Here is a 14793-nt window from a genome sequence, read left to right on the forward strand (position 1 = left end):
GTTGACATTCCCAGGTGAACGGATGTGGCCCGTGCACCGCCGGGGAAATTCAACTTCTGTCGTCCACTTTTCTTCCTTCTGCATGACCGACCCGCCATGATCCCTCTGCGGCCATCCATTCTACGGAGGCCTCGAGAGGCGCTTGTGTGCTCACAATGTCTCTTCGGGCCTCGTTCTGTGCGCCCCGGGGCCATTCGGGGGTTCCTATCATCCTCGAAACGGCGGACCGGGATTGCGGATGATCAGTCCCCTTCAGTATTCCACAAATCATATTTCTCGGCCAATCGATTCTACGACGGGTCAAATAGCAAAGGTGGCTTGCTGTCTTCACTTGCGTCCTCCAATGCGAAAAGCAAACCAACCGCTTCTTCGTCTCCTAGCGATCCGGACGCCAGTCAGGTCAATTCGTCTGCAACCGCATCGTCCGCCGCGATTGCGACAGAAGCAATAACAGAAGAGCTACCACATCGGCGGCGGAAGCGCTTGAAGGAGGAAAGCAATTCAACCGGACAACCAGAACCTAGTCTCCCGCTCGATGCCTCGGCGCAATTGTCCAACTTCTCATCCACACTCCCCACTACCTCCATCCGCCGCAAGTTGGCTGCATATCTCGCCCTGACGAAACCGCGACTGTCCTTCCTGATCGTACTCACCACCACCTCTGCATACGGGATGTACCCAATTTCGTCCCTGCTCACCCTCGACCCGGCCATGACCCCACTCCCCACACTTTCGACCTCGACCCTGACCTTTATATACCTCACGGTGGGCACTTTCCTCTCTTGTTGCAGCGCCAATACACTCAACATGATGTTCGAACCGAAATACGACGCACTCATGTCCCGTACGCGTAATCGTCCTATTGTGCGCGGACTTATCTCGCGCCGGGGAGCTCTGTTCTTCGCGATTGGCACCGCCATCACGGGCCTCTCGCTCCTTTATATCGGTACCAACCCGACAACTACCGCTCTATCCGCTACCAATATTTTCCTATATGCTTTTGTATACACACCATTGAAGCGAATCCACGTGATCAATACCTGGGTTGGCGCGGTCGTGGGTGGTATCCCACCGCTCATGGGATGGATCGCCGCAGCAGGCCAGACGGCGACAATTGGTCATGACACATGGCGCGACATGCTCTTCAGCGAAGAGAGTATTGGAGGGTGGCTGCTCGGTGCAATCTTGTTCGCCTGGCAATTCCCCCACTTCAACGCCCTGTCCCACCTGATCCGGGATGAGTACAAAGCAGCCGGCTACAGGATGCTGTGCTGGGTGAACCCAGCTCGCAATGCTCGGGTTGCTCTGCGCTACTCTATTCTGATGTTCCCCATCTCCATTGGTCTCTGGTGGGTCAATGTCGTCGGGCATGGTTTCCTCGTCGGTAGCACTTTCGCCAATGGCTGGCTAGTCCGCGAGGCATACCGCTTCTATCAACACCAGGGTGCGAACGGCACTGCACGTGGCCTCTTCTGGGCCAGTATCTGGCAACTGCCTATTCTCCTGGTCGGAGGCCTAGTGACTAAGAAGGGTCTCTGGGATGGCGTTTGGAGGAATATATTCGGACAAGCCGATGAAGATGATGAGGAGTATCTGTACTACGAGGACGAAGAAGAGTTGGAAGGCGAGAAGGCTAAGCTCCAAGATGCTGCATCATCCCGTGCTCCATCAACCCGGACAAGTACTTTGTCCACTGCATGAGCTTTCAACCACGAGTCTCTCGTGCTGGATATCTTTCAGTTTCATTCATCTCCCTGAGTTTCCTCGCCTTGTTCATTCGAACCACATTTTTATTCTGGGATTTTGTCTTATACAGCGGTTTGGAGTGGCGTTTCCTTTTTTTTTTTTTGACTTTGTATAACACCCGTCTCCTATATGTAGCTGCATGTACCAGATTTTAGGCCGCGGTCGCGCCTATCAACTTCAATATTCTATCGTTCCACTCTTGAATTGGATGTGACGACTTCCAATACGGTTGCTGATTCAGTTTCGACAAGAGACATGTCCATTAAAAATCCATTCAGAGACGTAGCTGCCAAAGGATATGGTGAGTGGCAGGCGTCGGATGATACCTGCGTCTGTTCAACATGGCATTTTTCCTCTCGAATGCTTCGCTTCCGAGGCTCGAGTGATGTAACTTTATCCCAAAATAGCCTTCATGTCTGCCTCAATGGCGGACTGAAGAGGAGACGCATCAAACTTGGGCTGCCAGCCCAGCTCCCTTGCCCGATCAGATCTCGCCCGTGCGCTGGGGGAATTTGTTAGTCTCAACATGATAGAAATGGAAGAGCAACATCGAACATACTTGGATGCAAAAACAGTTTCGGTAAATATAGTATTCCCATTCATCCACCTATCGGCAGCTTCCTGCAGCGACATAGATTCCACTCCGGATTTCAACGTGCCGGTTGCACTACCGACGCTAGCAATTCCTTTCGCGATATCCATCCACATTTGCTCGTCCGACACTGCGGAATACTTTAAATATACGATATACTAGTAGTCAGGAAACGTCTTTCTAGTGTAGAAAAAACCACCTATTTATTAAGAGTATCAATTCTTAATATCTAATATAGAAGAAGAATAATAATTTAGCAATATTAGTATACATAAAGATTATATATATATATATATAGAAAAGGGTCTGGACCTTCCTTTGTGCAGCTTCAATACCACACCTGAAGCTAACACGTACGCGCTCAACTTCGCACTCCGTCTTTACTCTTCTTCGAGTAGGGTATCTTGGCAATCTTTCACTCTTCCAACAAAAACACCATTCGTCTACGCAGATGCTCTCTTCGTCGCCTTGGTTCGCAACTTCATCATCAAGAACACCAGGGCGTAGAACACTCCAACCCACAATACAACCAGCCCCGCATTCCTCCAGCCGTAGTACTCTTCGTTCAAGTTGAGTGTCTTCAAATAGTCTTGTCCAGTAGTGTATCGGCACACCTCGCAGTTCTCCGTAGCGTCTGGGTTCAGAAGGTTCGTGCCACGTCCCATGCCTTGCTGATAGGTGGAGAGATAGTCGCTACATGTCTCGTTCGCAGGAGGGTTGAAGACCGCAAGCTCACCCCGTTCGCAAGTGATATCGACAGAGAAGGTGGTGAAGGTGAGGAAGGCGCCGAAGAGGTAGTTGAAGGGATCGAGGTAGTAGATCCTAAAATGTGACGTTAGCATTGATCTCGTGGATGTTGATAGTCGTATGAGGCTTACCAGTATCTCCAGAACGCCGTGATCTGGGAGTAAGGAACGAAGACACCGCAGAATGATACGAGGGTGGTGATGACCAGCGGGTTGACGAGAGATGCAAAGGTTGCGTTGGGAGCGTACGCGGCGATCGATTGTCCAATACCGGTGTACAACATCTCGTAAAACATCTAGACGGTTTGTTAGTTGGAGCGAGGAGTCAACCAAAGAAGAGAGAACTTACTGCGACGAAGAATGTGCTACCTGCCCACTTGGTATCATTTGGCAATCCAGCAGTCCAGTACCAACACACAAAATACAACACACTGCAGACGACCAGGTAGGGCAGCTCAGAAACGATCAAGCCAGTGACGAATGGCACCCAGTGGTAGGTCTTACTCTTCTTCTCGCGCGTCTCATACACGTTGCGACGATCGATGAAGATAGGCTGAAGCTGGGAGATGAGACCGGGGGCGACAAACAGGAAACTGAAGACTGTGAAGAGGCGTTGCTGGAGATCGCTGACGCTGTTACCAATCGACCAGAACGAAAAGCCGTTGTAAAGAGATAGTAGTATATGCAAGATGAGCTTGTTATTGATGTACTCGGTGTTGCGGAACAAGGAGATGTTCATGCGGTGCGTGACAAGCTTTACCTGCTCCCACATGGGCGCTGCGAATTGATGGCCATCGTCGACAGTTCCAGGCGGTTTGGCGGCAGCATCGGCGACAAGAGTGTCAAGCTCTTGAGTGATCTTCTCGTATTCTGGCGAGTTGAGCCAGACTTGGTTCCAGTCCTTGCCCCTAGAAAGACTTCCTGATACGACTTCAATCATGTGCTCAGCAGGGTTGGTCTCTCGGGGGCACGGTGCGCCATGACCAGCGAAGTATTTCTTGACAGTCCTTGCATGATGGCCGATATCGCCAAAGTATACGGTCTTGCCACCCTTCGCCAGTAGGAGGAGGGTGTCGAATTGGGCAAAGAGGTCGGCCGATGGCTGATGAATCGTGACGAGGACAGCCTGTCCGACTTCCGCGAGTTTGCGCAAGAAGCGTACCGTGTTGTTTGCTGCTTGGCCATCGAGACCAGAAGTAGGTTCGTCGAGGAAGATCAAAATACTGGGCTTAGCTACGAGCTCAACACCAATTGTGAGACCTGGTAAGTTGTCAGTGACTGTCTCGACTCTGTTCGATGGATTCAGACTTACGCTTGCGCTGTTCGACAGAAAGACCAGCACCAGGGCGACCGATGAGGGTGTGCTCGAGATCTTCCAACTGTAGAAGCTTGACGATCGTGTCCACATAGCGGAGCTTCTCCTCGCGGGGAATTTCACGATTCTGACGAAGAAGAGCAGAGAATTCCAAAGCCTCGCGTACCGTGGACAATGAGTCGTGGACATCCATCTGTTCGACGTAGCCAGCAGATCGTTGGAAGGACACAGGGAGCGGGCGACCATCGACTAGCACGGAGCCATGAATGGTACCATCAGTCTTGCGTTGAGCTAGAACGTCGAGCAGTGTAGTCTTTCCGGCCTAAGTGAAAATGTTAGCATATATCCATCTGTCAATCGCATTGCTAGTGCACTTACACCTGAAGATCCCATAAGAGCACCGAGAGTACCGGGCTTGACAAATCCTTGAACGTTGTCGAGAAGAAGACGATCGCCATGTGGCGTCTTGACGGTGTAAGTCAGATTCTTCCAGGTAAAGACCGATGTATTGTTGACGAGCTGGTTGTCGGTGGTTGCGTCAGACTTCTCGGAATCGGAGCTGGAGCTCTCGGATGGCTTCTCGACAGCCTGGGATTCCTCATCCGCAACCACGGCCTTAGGTACCTTCTTCTGCTTCTCACGGGGGATGAGGAGGCCGCGACCCCCTTCGCCCATCTGCTTCCACCTGGAAGTGAAGAAGACGGTCATTGCCACGAAGAAAACGTACCAGGCGCAGAGAATGCCAAAGTTGCGCCAAAGGTTGCTGTGGCTCAAGGACATGGAAGCCAGGTATTGGTCACCAGTAACGCTGGTTGCTCCAGGAGGCGCACCACGGACGCCGGTACATGCTTGTCCGCCCCCTGTTTCGGGGCTATATCCTTCGCCATTTGGAACCAGGAATGGGCCCACACAAGGAATCACCTGGTCGTGGAACTCGTTCGCGAGCAATGCTTCGAGCGCGTAGGCCATAGGGTCGATCCAGAAGAACCAAACGAACCAAGGGTGCATGTCGGGCTTGGGAATCATGTATCCTGCATATGTGAAGGCAGCGACGATGGTGAATCCAGAAGCTTTAGTTGCTGCGTCGAAATTTGGGAAAGCGGCACCGATGAACCTGAACAGCTGTGTCATAGCCAGGGCCGAAATCAAGTTGATGAGCCAGAAGATGAAGAAAGCCTGGGCGGTGTACTGGAATCCAGTCATGAAGTACAGCACAATTCCAAAGTGCGAGATTTGGAAGAGCATGATCGGGATGTCGGTAATGACCTGGGCGAAGACAAAGGCAGATGGATGGTGGAGAGCGAAGTCTCGGTGTTTGGCTAAGATGGGTCGGCCAACGAACGAATCCGTAACTTCGGCGAGAGCGATGAAGGTAGGATATAGTAGAGAGAAGAAGAGTGAGCCTCCCTTGATAAACAAGCCCGCCGTGTTGTCCGGAGCATTGTAGAACAGTGAGCCACCGATCAACGCCTGAACGATAGTTGTGGCTTGCTTGATGAACAGAGTTTGCTTGTCGCCCCAGAGGATCTGAAATTGGCGTATGGTAGCCGTCTGCACCTGATGGAAATATCCTGCGGACTCCGCAGCTTTCTTTGGGAGGTTCTTGTGCTTGTCTTGAGCCTCCTGTTCCTTGAAGTCCGCCGTATTCTGCTGAGCTTCGGGGCTATTGGGGTAGTCGAGCTCGGCCATCATCCTTGGCTTGATGGGCGAGTTGTTATAAGCAGCGAGCAGCTCCTCTGTTGACCGAGGAAATCGGTCCTCAAAGTCTGGGGCAATTGTGCGTACGTCAGGCGCCGATACGCTTGTGAGGAAATCTGACTTGTTGGCTGCAGGGTCGCATAGGAAGCCAAGATCCTCCATATATGGCACAGCTTCATCTCGAGGTCCGTAAAAGATCTGCTTGCCGTTGTCGAGAATCAGAATCTTGTCGAACTGCTCGTAGATGCCATTACCAGCTTGGTACAGACTGGCAATTGTAGTGAGACCAAGAATATCTGTCATGGCGCGCATGGCTTTCGTCCAATCTAGCGCAGTGCTCGCGTCGAGACCACGAGTGGAGTTATCCCAGGAGAAGACGCTGCCTCTGGTCGCAAGGCATTCGAGAATGGACACTCGCTTGCGCTCGCCACCCGAAACACCACGAATGAACTCATCTCCGACCTTGGTATCCTTTGTGTGTGTGATACCGAGAGACTTCAAGAGAAATTCTTTGTATATTTGGGCGTACTCCTCCTCGTTCTTGATATCCGGTGGCAGGTGGAAGGGCACCTTCAAACGTGTGGCGAAGTCGATGGTGTCACCAACTGAAAGAGCTGGAAAGAAGATCTCCTCTTCTGTGTTCATGATGATCTGACCACGATATTGTTTGGCTTCTTGACTGGTCATGGAACCGAACGAGACGTCGCCAGTAATCTCTGCGAAGCCATTTCTGTGGTTTGATAGAACGCTAAGCAGTGTTGTGCATCCGGCTCCTGGATTTCCAAGAACAAGCAACATCTCACCGGGTTTGACACATCCAGAAGCGTTGTCGATAATAGTCTTCAGGGGTGGGCTCTTACTGCCCTTCCCGAATGGGTTGAATTGAGAGAGAACATTTTCGTTGTAAAGCGCATCACTGCTGATGCCCTTTACTGTGAGGTTCCGCCATGTCACACCCAGCTTCTTCGATTTCCCACCGTTAGTCTCGTTACGTTGTCGTATTTGTAGTATATCTGGAGTGATGGGCCATTGAGAGATGTCGCGGGGGTCGGTCTTTTGGCCGGATTCGTCGTCTGACTGCTCCGCGCTGGAGTTGACGATAGGGTCCGCCATTGGGGAGGGAGATCGTCCGAAGGGCTTTTCGAGCGAACTCGCCTGGTACATCGCTTTCTCGGGGTCACGATTGACCTCCATGTTGTAGTTCTTCGGATTCGCTAATTTGCCAGACTTTGACAGCAGAAGAACTTCGATGGGAAAAAAATGCTGGAGATCAGACGGAGAGTAGCAACATCACGCACAAGATATAAGAACAATAAAGTAATGAGATATATAACCATAAATTAAATTCTGATGAATAATCCGACTCAAGACCCGGAGCCCAAAGAAGCCCTCTGTCTCATCCCTCATTAATGTGTTGAACGAAGAGCATGGGACATCTTTCGACGGATGGGTTGATTAGTGAACATCTCGTGTATTAAGATTTCCCAAACAGTCAGTTCAACCGTCTTTGTTGAATCATCAGGCATGTCCGCTCGGAGTGATTACTATTACTTATACATTCCTAGCTCTAGTTGAGTTAATTACGGAGTAGATGCAATGACTAGCCCGGCGGGTCTAACCTTATAATCCCTAGCCCCGTGGATCGACAGTTGATCCGACTAATCAATCACATTCATTGCGAGAGCTACGATGGTCGAACAACTATAAATTAATTCAGTGCGTTAATGAAGATCGACTGAACCCACTTATCCTCAATGATCATACTCATCTTTCTTCCATGGGAATTTCTTTGTCTGATCCCAAGTTAAGTTATTAACTAATCTGTCGGCTTGATTATTAATTTGTCACCGCCACTAACTAACTAGTTACTACTCATAACGTCCTGACTTTTCATGGCAGATTTGAGCGAGTGTGGGTTGCTGTAGTCAGCCCCAATGACAGTTAAGCCTTCAGGGGAAAAATGTCGGGAAAGAATAGTGACTAGAGATGGCGAGCAGCGTAATTCTTGGACGACGGTGGGTGCAAGATTTCCGCCTGGGCCAATCCCATGCCACTGTAGTAGAAACCTCCACTTTTCTCAACAGCTCTCTCTCAGTATGATGAATAAACAGGTAAAGACTGATTAACTTTCGACCCAACACCTGACTATTGGTGCGCAGTCGGAGCTTGAGGTTATCCCATCGACAATGATTTCTAATCGCAGCGTAAAGATACTCAATTACGGGTGAAGAGAGGCATAAGTAGAACAGACGCCGTGCACCCAGTATCCTTTACTTCCCTGTGCAGTCAATAGTTTCTGGTCACTCTGTACTATTCCTAATTTTCTACCCTGTTTATCACTGTCACCCCAGAGCGAGCACCTCTAACTTCCCCCGACTCCATCACCACCGCACAGCCATGACGACTCCTACCAACATTGATCCCAAGGATATTCAAATATACTGGGCCAAATATCAAGGCGGCAAGTATGTTGAGGGCTGGGCCTCCCTCTGGGACAAAGGTGATAATCTGCCTTGGGATCGCGGCTTCCCCAACCCCGTGCTAGAAGACACCCTGGTCCAGCGAGCTGGCACCATTGGCGGGCCCATCGCCCAGGACGGTGAGAGGCGGAAGGCCCTGGTGCCGGGCTGTGGACGTGGAGTCGACGTGCTCTTATTCGCGAGTTTTGGGTATGATGCCTATGGCCTGGAGTGCCGCGCCGCGGCTGTCGAAGCGTGCAAGAAGGAGGAGAAGGAGAACCATAGCCGGTACCGCGTGCGAGATGAGAAAGTTGGGAAAGGGAAGGTCACTTTCGTCCAGGGGGATTTCTTTGATGATTACCTGGTTGAAGGAAATTGGAGTGCCTCGAAATGCATTTGATGTTATTTATGATTACACGGTATGTATACTCAATGCCGCTATCGGCGTCCATTCCGTCATTGCTATTATTTTCTCTCCACTTGTATTCTGCGTCCTACAGAGGGACTTGCAAGATGCTTCACTCTGTCTTTAGAATTTTGATGTGTCATTTCCGACCCACCCTGGATCCTTCTGGTCTTTCTGGACTTTCCCTCTAACAACCATCTAGTTTTTCTGTGCTCTAAACCCAGAGCTCCGTCCTCAATGGGCTCTCCGACACACCGAGCTCCTTGCTTCCTTACCTGCAGGCAATCTGATCTGTCTGGAATCTCCTCGTCATAAGGACCCCTTGGCCCCCGGCCCTCCATTTGCCTCTCCCTCCGCGGCCTACATGGAGCATCTGAGCCACCCCGGTGAGAAGATCTCCTACAACGATAAGGGTCTTGTCGATGCGGACCCGTTGCGAGAGCCTAGTAAGGCAGGCCTGGAGAGAGTGGCGTACTGGCAGCCAGAGCGTACGCATACTGTAGGCAAGGATAAGAATGGGGTGATCCATGACAGTCTCTATTTGGCGTCGACGTGACTAGAAATGTGCCTGCGCATTTGTGTGACCTAAAAAGGGAGAAAAAGTAAATCGAAGATATAGGTGATTTTGGAGTCCGGCCCTGGATTTCAAAGGCCAGCCCTAGACGCTAAAGTGACAGTCGAAATGAAGGGTCGGGTTGCAAAGGGCGCTTTTTTAAAGAAATTTCGCGGACATAGGGAACATATACACTGGAAGGAAGAGAGAGAGAGAGAGACAGAGATGGAAGGCGGAGGGTGCACTCCACAACAATCATTATATGTTTATTTCTTATGTATGGGTTCGGATGGGTTTGGATCTATGCGATCTACCGAGGATTATAGGGATGGGCTGATCCCGCACTCTCTACGATCAGCACATGTATATACTCTCTGGGAGAGATCCCGCTCGGCGTTTGGCTTCAAGTTCTTGCTTCAGTTGGATGAAGCGCCTGCATAGTCATACGCAACTAGTTAGACTGCAACAGGTTAATTGAACTTTGATTGATTGATTGATACACTGGAAGGATTTCCTCAACTCCACAGCGGGATCCTGCTTATAATCGTCTCGCATCATGCAAAGTAAGCGGAGATTATATCTATTGAAGACAATTATTGTTATTATACATAATTCATTGTATTTCGTATACAGCGTTAAACGCCCAAGGATCATCCATCAAGAGTTGCAAGGCGAATGGCTTTCTCAACATCGCGCTTTCGGAACGCTGGTCCGCGACCGAGACAGATAGGGCCGAGGGAAAGATCTACGACAAGGTCAGTAGATGCATGAAAAAGACGACACAAAGAACCATTGATCTCGGCACTACTCACATTTAGTGAAGCTCGCGGCGTTGAGCTGCGGAGCCGAATTGAACCGGGGACTGGAGAGGGGCGAGCTCGGGTCCTGAATACGAATCCCTCGCTGCTGTAGCAGCCTTTGCACACCACTCGCATCCATCCACTCATCAGCACCCGATTCATTGACAATTTGCCACATTCGAGAGGAAACGGTGAGTTGTTCAGGAGAGTAGCTGCTCCTCCTTGAACTGAGAACTTTTGTACTCAACTCGACCGTGTCTCCCATTTCGTCGTGCATGTTGGCGAAGAATCCGAAGATGAGGCGGTCGCGCTCGTCGATGGTCAATCGTTTGCCGAAGATTGCTTTGACCCTTGGATCGTCTGCAGATGATCTTGTTAATAGATAGTAACCAGTCTCGCAGCATTCTCGGACCAGACGGTGTGAGAGCGTCCAGCGCCCTTGCTTTAAGAGGCTGTCGGGCGATACTATGGTCGGGAAATTCAAGGTGGGACTAGGGATGGATGAGAATGGGATATTCGGAGACGACGAGACTATTCCGAACGGTAGAATTGCTTGTTCTTGGAAGGGTGGCGTGGGGGGTAGTTGTGACAGTCCAGGCCATTGAGCCGCGAGGTCCGACGAGGACTGGAAAGCGTCACCGGTTATTGGCCATGAATCAAGTTGCGTTATGAGCGGATTGTGATTTGAGATTATATCTTGTGTATCGCTGAGCGTGGGAGACGTCGATCGCGATACGTCCGCCGGGGCTGCAGGTGCTTGTTCGGCCTCATCGCAGCCACTTTTGGCAAGCGACACGCATTGCTGTGTAATCTTTTGCAGAGCAGCTGTGACACGAGGCTGATTTTGGAGAATCCCAGCCTCTAACAGAAGATCACTAAAGGAAAGGAACGACTCGCTGAGCTCTTCGATGCCCGACTCGAGTTCCTGTACGCGAGATTGCAGATTGACGATCCTGGTATCTTTTCTCTTGCGATATACTTGCTGCGCGACGCGAAGCTGCTTTCGACGTCTCTGGATTCCTTGAGTCAGTTCCAACTTGCTCTATAGTTGTTCGGGATGTACCCACCTCGGGACCTTGCTGATTGTCCGTCCCAGCTCGTGGCCGGCCTCTCTTGCGAGGAGCGGGCGCGTCAGTCATTGCTTCAACCATCGTGTATTGCTTTTGAGGCCTTTTCTTTATCTTGAAGACATGCAGTGATGTAATGGATAATCTGAGAACGCGAAAAGGACGTGATGGCGTTGCTTTACTCATCGGGGTCGGGACCGTTGAATAATCGAAAAATCGGTGGGTCGCCACGATTGGCCCGAACTGCGCCCAAAGTTAAGGCTTTGAAATTGATTGAAGTTGGAGATAACGGGTACCCAGGTGTATAGCGTCCAGGATTCGCTTCGCTAGATTAATGCCTAAAAGCCTGATTTTGGCCTTAACCATGCAGTTGGTTAACTAGTTAGTTAGTTATTAGACTCAATATAACTAGTTACACTGTACTGTAAACCATTTGGCATGGAACAACTATTATGCTCGGTATATAGAAAAATGAAGCTTTTCATCCCATGCAAAATTCATATATCTCCATTTCTGGGGTGTTTACAATCGCACTTTGCAAATGAAGCTTTTGATCCTAACTATACAAAATTCATATATCTCTATTTCCGGGGTGGTTTACAACTGCACCTTCCAATTGAAGCTTTTGATCCCATATCAAATTCAAATATCTCCATTTCTGGTGTGGTTTACTTTGCAAATGAAGGCTTTGATCCTATACAAAAATTCAACGGCAGAACCAGGGTACATTGCTTAATAACGTATTTCACTACCGAGTGGCCACCTACTACCGAGTGGCCACCCCCAAAACACCATAGTAAATGCGATAAATTACAACTTGATATCTTAACAACGGTACTCTATATAGAAATTTCCTAATAGCTTAATGGTTTTTAGGTGATATATAGCCTCTTTATGGAATTTTAGGAGCATACACGGCTAAGTGATTGAGAGATATATATTTCTAGCTTTTTACAACGTAGTTTTCGGTATTTTTTGAAATAGCGATAATATAGCACTAGGCTTTCTCTAAAATTGATACAAAGTGTTAATAATTCTTATCGATAGCTATCGAATGACAATGAAATTAAATAATAACGTGGTTGCTAAGATATAAGGTTGTAAAATATCGCATTTACTATGGTGTTTTGGGGCTCGGTAGTAGGTGGCCACTTGGTAGTGAAATACGTTAAGGGATCTGCAATGGTATTTCAGGTATCTTTATTTTTCTGCCAGGCCAAAATCAGGCTTTCAGGCTTTCAGGCATTAATCTAGTGAAACGAACTCTGGACGCTATACACCTGGGTAGCCCACCCAAGATTGCTTGTTACAGCACGTATGATTCCGTATGGTAGCCCGGCGAAGATCCAAAATCCGGTGCGTATGTACACATTTCCCATGTCTACTCGTCGAAAACAGAATTCCTTCCCAATAGGTGAATGTATTGACACTGGTTCTCCTACGGAAATTATCTCACTAATTATTCGAGCCACCCACTCCACATCATCACCACCCCTAATGACCACAAACAGACATCAACCTAGGAAGAAGTGGAAGCACCGCCGGCAGCTTCAACCAAGAACTTTCCAGCCGCCGCAGCATCAGTACCATAAGTAATGTGGGCCATGCCGTTTACACCGTTGAGGCAGACAGGGTCACCAAAGTGGCAGAACTCCTTAACCTTATCACCGGCAACCTGACCAACACTCTGAGCCTTGAGTGGGTCACCGAAGAGAACAGCAGCGGTAATCTGGTCAGCACTGAGGCTATTGGCAGCTTTGTGGACGACCATGGCACCCTGGGAGTATCCACCCAACAAGACCTTGGTCTTAGGGCACTGGCTGAGAGCCTGCTTGACGAGCTTGGCCATGGCGGGACCGCCGGCTGCGCCCATCACTACGTTGCCCTATTCGAATGGGAGTGTTAGTCTCACAGATCTAGTGTGTTGATTTTGACAATAGTACGCAAAGCAAAGCTAAGTCAAGTACTGAGGATAGGAAAAAGGAAGGGGTTCTCATACCGCTGCATCCGCGGGATAATCCACGCCCTGCACGGTAACCTTGTCGCCGGTCAGGGAGTTCAACTCCTTGGCGAGGGGAGGTCCGATGACCGTGCCCATGTTACCGATCTCGGTAGTTCCGCGAGCAAAGATGAAGGTGTACTCCTTGCAGCCGGCATTCTGGGTGACGCCGTTCTCGCTCGAAGAGCCAGTGTCTAGAAATTGATTGTTAGCATTGCGGTTTCGGATGCTGAGGTGGGTTGGTAGGGGATATTACCCAAACCGGGGATACTGAGTCCACGGCCTAAGAGGGAGCTAGAGGAGTCGGAGCTGCTACCAGACCCCGAAAGTCCTGGGATGAGAGACGTCAAGCCATCCAATCCACTGCCTGAGGCGTCGGAGCTGCTGCCGGACCCCGAAAGTCCTGGGATGAGAGACTTCAAGCCATCCAGTCCACTGCTGGTTCCAGTGCTGGAACCGAGACCGGGCAGCTGACGGTTCTCGATGGTGCGGGTGGGAGCTGCGATGGCCATGCTAGCCAAGGCGAGGATGATAGTAGACTTCATGTTGAAACGAGGGAATTATATTTGTCAAAGAATGAATCTGAGAGACCGGCTCTGCAGTGTAGAATAGTGAATGAATGAAAGATTGGAGTGAATGAATGGGAATACAACATATTCGAGAGAAATGATTCATTCTTATATACTTGGATTTGTTGAGTTGTTCGGCACTTGGATTCGGATTTACCTCGGAAGGATGGTATACTCGGGGAATGTCTTAAACTAAAAGCTTAGTGAAACGGGAATCCTGTTTCATCTTTAGACCCCTGCTGTGGGGGATATAGTTTTTTTTAGTCCCGGCACAGTTGGAGAACACACGGAGTAGCCCTACAAGAGCCAAGAGATCTTCAATGGATCCCGGGGTCTCCCGTTTTCTGTGTTCGGATCTGAACATGAAGATCAGGTAAAAAGGTCAAATTATCTCTTAACAAAGGTATTCTAGTTTATACAAACCATCATCTCTAAAATATCCTCAGCTGATGTATCTATTTTCTATATCTATGTAATACTATATATGAAGATGTGACGGATCTACCACAAAAGTCCTGAGACACAGGGTTTTTAGGGTTTGAGTTAGATGAAGCCCGACTAAACTCTCTAAGGACCCAGGATTCGGATCTTCTCAAAAATGAGTCTATTAGCACTTAATCGGGAAAACCAGCCGTTATACCCCAAATCATCCGAGACAAGCCCTAAAAAATGGTCCTGGAAGTGTGGAGAGATACGACTCGCAGGAATCGTATCAGGGGTTCCCTGAACTCTCAGTAGGACCCGGTCGATGCTCAGGGGTGTGGCCCTGGAATGTCTCAGGTATCATACTCCGTCAAGCGGCTGGACCCAACCACCTGATATGATTAATTACAACATATACTC

At 49.5% G+C, this 14793-nt stretch overlaps 6 protein-coding genes across 6 annotated transcripts; 2 read left to right on the forward strand and 4 right to left on the reverse strand.

The window, feature by feature from the left end:
* Nucleotides 1-96: 96 nt before the first annotated feature.
* Nucleotides 97-1701, forward strand: cox10 (protoheme IX farnesyltransferase; the record flags this gene model as incomplete). Its single annotated transcript, XM_040952074.2, has 1 exon — nt 97-1701. The coding sequence occupies one exon, from the start codon at nt 97-99 to the stop codon at nt 1699-1701; it is 1605 nt and encodes a 534-aa protein (XP_040817147.2).
* A 438-nt stretch (nt 1702-2139) lies between these two features.
* N7455_000476 (uncharacterized protein) lies at nt 2140-2454 on the reverse strand (the record flags this gene model as incomplete). Its single annotated transcript, XM_040952237.2, has 2 exons — nt 2140-2248; nt 2306-2454. The coding sequence occupies 2 exons, from the start codon at nt 2452-2454 to the stop codon at nt 2140-2142; spliced, it is 258 nt and encodes an 85-aa protein (XP_040817389.2).
* Nucleotides 2455-2650: 196 nt separating this feature from the next.
* N7455_000477 (uncharacterized protein) lies at nt 2651-7291 on the reverse strand (the record flags this gene model as incomplete). Its single annotated transcript, XM_040952066.2, has 5 exons — nt 2651-3160; nt 3217-3380; nt 3434-4344; nt 4397-4721; nt 4778-7291. 5 exons carry the CDS (start codon nt 7289-7291, stop codon nt 2782-2784), a joined length of 4293 nt encoding a protein of 1430 aa, XP_040817241.2. The 3' UTR covers nt 2651-2781.
* A 1203-nt stretch (nt 7292-8494) lies between these two features.
* On the forward strand, nt 8495-9518 carry N7455_000478 (uncharacterized protein; the record flags this gene model as incomplete). The annotated part of the gene is made up of 2 exons (XM_040952309.2): nt 8495-8920; nt 9165-9518. 2 exons carry the CDS (start codon nt 8495-8497, stop codon nt 9516-9518), a joined length of 780 nt encoding a protein of 259 aa, XP_040817097.2.
* Nucleotides 9519-10165: 647 nt separating this feature from the next.
* N7455_000479 (bZIP transcription factor) lies at nt 10166-11466 on the reverse strand (the record flags this gene model as incomplete). The annotated part of the gene is made up of 3 exons (XM_040952318.2): nt 10166-10260; nt 10328-11327; nt 11383-11466. The coding sequence occupies 3 exons, from the start codon at nt 11464-11466 to the stop codon at nt 10166-10168; spliced, it is 1179 nt and encodes a 392-aa protein (XP_040817262.1).
* A 1435-nt stretch (nt 11467-12901) lies between these two features.
* N7455_000480 (carbohydrate esterase family 5 protein) lies at nt 12902-13926 on the reverse strand (the record flags this gene model as incomplete). The annotated part of the gene is made up of 3 exons (XM_040952420.2): nt 12902-13267; nt 13382-13575; nt 13638-13926. 3 exons carry the CDS (start codon nt 13924-13926, stop codon nt 12902-12904), a joined length of 849 nt encoding a protein of 282 aa, XP_040817121.2.
* Nucleotides 13927-14793: the final 867 nt, after the last annotated feature.

This window comes from Penicillium solitum (assembly GCF_028829755.1).
Source record: "Penicillium solitum strain IBT 25940 chromosome Unknown utg000001l_segment0_segment0, whole genome shotgun sequence".
Classification (NCBI taxonomy): Eukaryota; Fungi; Ascomycota; class Eurotiomycetes; order Eurotiales; family Aspergillaceae; genus Penicillium; species Penicillium solitum.